Source organism: Pinus tabuliformis, chromosome Q (genome assembly GCF_031772625.1).
Source record: "Pinus tabuliformis cultivar Carrire ecotype Pingquan chromosome Q, CPIR1, whole genome shotgun sequence".
Classification (NCBI taxonomy): domain Eukaryota; kingdom Viridiplantae; phylum Streptophyta; class Pinopsida; order Pinales; family Pinaceae; genus Pinus; species Pinus tabuliformis.
Window position 1 is genome coordinate 521,013,014 of NC_142296.1, and position 3,630 is coordinate 521,016,643.

A 3,630-nucleotide genomic window follows, 5' to 3' on the forward strand; every position below is an offset into this window, starting at 1 on the left:
CGGTCATACTCCCTATCAATTGGGAACCCTCTTTCGCTTAAAGATGCTTCGCTTGTCTCTGAATCAACTCCATGGTCCCATTCCGCCCACTCTCGGTAGGTGCCGCAGTTTGCGGAACTTGACTCTGTCCTTTAACAATCTCACGAGAAACATTCCCCCAGAACTATGTGCTCTCCCCAAGCTAATAACCATGTCCTTGGGAGTTAACAATTTGATGGGAACCATCCCGGACTGCTTGGGAAACATATCCTCTTTGCAGTACTTAGAATTAGGTAGCAACAACCTTCACGGCAGTGTTCCTTCCGAATTGGGTATGCTAAGCCAGCTTAGCACTCTTAATCTGGCATTTAACCATCTCACAGGACGCATTCCATCTTCGTTGTCTAACTGCACCAATATTGAAGCATTGGATTTAACTCTTAACCAGTTAGTTGGCCACATTCCGTCGGAGTTCTGTAGCAAGAAGACCACTCAGTTTAAGGAACTCTATCTATCTTTTAATCAGCTGAGTGGCAGCATTCCTTCCTCCCTCTTCAACTGTACGAAGTTTCAACACTTTGACTTGTCTAAGTAACCAGCTCAACGGAATAGTGCCCATGGAGTTGGGTAAATTGACAGATCTCCAGACGCTTTACTTAGGTGGCAATCACCTGATTAGCGGCAGCACCACCACCAGATGCCCCATTCTAACTGCTCTTACCAACTGTTCCAATCTACGAGGTTTAGACTTATCAATGAATAATCTCATGGGACAATTGCCATTTTCTATTGGCCACCTCTCTACAAAACTCAACTTCTTAAACTTGAGTTTCAATGAATTCGCAGGAGGAATACCTCCACAAATTGGAAACCTAACTAGTTTAACATTTCTCAATTTAGAAGGTAATTCTTTTACTGGGTCAATCCCTTCTTCGGTTAATATGCTTCAAAAGTTAGAGAGGTTATATATGGATTTCAATAGTTTACAAGGAAATATCCCTATGGAAATTGGGCAGCTAAAAAGCTTAGGGCTCCTATCTCTCTATAGAAATAATCTCTCTGGAAGAATCCCTGATGTTATGGCCAACCTCCAGCAACTAAGATATTTAGATCTTAGCCATAACCAATTATCAGGAAATATACCTGCAAACTTAGGGAAATGTGTGAACTTACTACTGCTAGATCTATCATACAACAAGCTTAGTGGTCACATACCTAGAGAGGTTGCAAGCCTTACAAATTTAGCCTTCTATTTCAACTTGTCAAACAATTTATTACATGGCCATGTACCTTTAGAACTAGGAAAGTTCAATAAGCTTCAAGCTATAGATATTTCTGCAAATCAATTAACTGGCTACATTCCAAGTGCACTTGGAAGCTGCCAAGAAGTAGAATATCTGAATCTTTCTTGCAATGCACTTGAAGGTCCAATTCCACTATCCCTCAACAAACTTCTAAGCCTTCATGACCTAGATCTCTCTTTCAACAATTTGTCAGGTGGAATACCCATATCACTAGAAAATCTCACAATGCTCCATCACTTGAATTTTTCTTTTAACAAGTTGTCAGGAGAAGTCCCTAAAGAGGGAGTTTTCAAAAAGATTGGTGCCACAGCATTTATGGGAAATCTTGGTTTATGTGGACCTTGGATAAATCTACCACCATGCTATGCTCATAAACATGAAAGTGTTTTAAATCTAACAAGAGTTATCACACTTGTTTTTGTTGTAGCATTTGTTGTATTGTGTTTGTTTCTTGCAATCTTGTGGAGACGAAATTGCAAGAGACGTATTCCAAGAGAGAGTGATCTATCATTAAATGTGGGGCATGGAAGAATCTCCTACGCAGAACTTGTCATCGCAACAAATGAATTTTGTGATGCCAACTTGTTAGGAGTTGGTAATTTTGGCAAAGTGTACAAAGGGGTTTTGAATGATGGTAGAATGGTCGCTGTCAAGATTCTCGATCTACAAAATGAAGGGGCTCAAAAGAGTTTTGATAGAGAGTGCAAAGTTTTGGGTAAAGTTAGACACCGAAATTTGATTCGGGTCCTAACATGTTATTCAAATCTCCAAATCAAAGCTTTGATATTTCCATTAATGCCAAATGGAAGCCTAGAAAAGTGGTTATATCCTGATGATGGAGAACAAAGTGGTTTGAATTTGATTCAAAGGTTGAATATAGCAATAGACATTTCCCAAGGCATGACATATCTCCATCACCATTGTTTTATACAAGTGATTCACTGTGATTTGAAACCCAACAATGTGTTGTTGGGTGAAGATATGACTGCATATTTAATAGACTTTGGCATCGCTACTATATGTTTTCCAAATAATGAAGGTGGAGCTCTCACTTCCACAAATGCACTCAAAGGATCTACAGGGTACATTCCTCCAGGTACTATTTAAACTATATTCCATCTTAAACAATGTTATGATTTTCTTATGTTTACTTAACATTTTGAATTAAAAAATTTAAGATGAGGATCTATGAATGCAGAATATGGAGTGGGAGGGCAAGTTACAACAAAAGGTGATGTATATAGCTATGGAATATTGTTATTGGAAATTCTCACTAGAAAGAATCCCACCCACCACATGTTTGTGGAAGGAATGAATTTGCAAAAATGGGTGGGTAGTAGTTTTCCAAACCAAGTACAAGAAGTGGTGGACATGGGTTTATTGAGGAGCATTAATAGATGCAATGAAGAAGATAAAGATATCAATTGTATCAGTTCACTCATAAATGTGGGCTTGCTTTGCACAAATGAATCTCCTCAAGGACGGCCTACTATGATGGGCATTCTAGGCACACTGCAAAACATCAGAGATATGTTTTTGAGCGCTACATCCATTCCCAAATTCCAACCAAATCTAACACATTTGTTGGGTAGTACAAGTACTACTATGAACAACATTTGTGAAGGCCAAAATTCTTCCTCATCTTCATCTATTGTAACAAAGTGGTAGTTATGTAACTAAACTATAAAGTAATTTGAGCCTTATTTCCCTTGTTTGTACATAAATATTTGTTGTTGAATGTATGGAAATGTGAACAATAAAGTTAGATCCATTGTCAATGGTGTTTTGGAAATGTCTTTATGAATATAACATTTCTTATTCTATCTTTTAAAAAAATTATATTCAATTTCCTTTACATTTATAATTGAATGCATCACAATCTTCTGGTATTAAATACATAAGGATTTTTATATATCTTTCCAATGACTATAGAAATATTTTAGTTCTAGAAATTATTGAAGAAAATATCATTCTAGTTGATGAATATAACTATGGTTGTTCAATTTTTATATATAACTCTTTACAATTAGGGGTGGAAAAGTCTATCATAACCAACATAAAATGATGCTACCAATGAATTTAAAGAAAAGTCAATTGACACACTTTACTATAAGAGCTTTAGCTTTAGGTAGTCATAGTTCACAAATTCTATCATGCCCTATCTTTAGAACATTATTATCATTACAAATAGAAGGAAAACATATAGCTTTTCTATCTTTCAATAAATTAGTAAATTTCATTTCCTTTCAAGACTAATGTATAAACAAAAAATTTGTTCTATATTTCAAGTTTTTACTATCTGCAAAGTTATATTACACTTTCTATTATAGAGTGTTTTTTTATACAT

The 3,630-nt window shown here is 36.1% G+C and overlaps 1 protein-coding gene across 1 annotated transcript; it reads left to right on the top strand.

Annotated features, from left to right (window-relative positions):
* Positions 1–596: 596 nt before the first annotated feature.
* On the top strand, positions 597–2,986 carry LOC149220480 (putative receptor-like protein kinase At3g47110). The gene is made up of 2 exons (XM_089382809.1): positions 597–2,379; positions 2,482–2,986. Exons 1-2 carry the CDS (start codon positions 597–599, stop codon positions 2,949–2,951), a joined length of 2,253 nt encoding a protein of 750 aa, XP_089238935.1. The 3' UTR covers positions 2,952–2,986.
* The last annotated feature ends 644 nt before the right edge of the window (positions 2,987–3,630 follow it).

Bases quoted from the DNA above. Each gene is read 5' to 3' on its own strand.
- LOC149220480 (XM_089382809.1), top strand. From the start codon at position 597: ATGGAGTTGGGTAAATTGACAGATCTCCAGACGCTTTACTTAGGTGGC. The intron at 2,380-2,481 runs GTACTATTTAAA...CTATGAATGCAG, and splicing joins TACAGGGTACATTCCTCCAG to AATATGGAGTGGGAGGGCAA.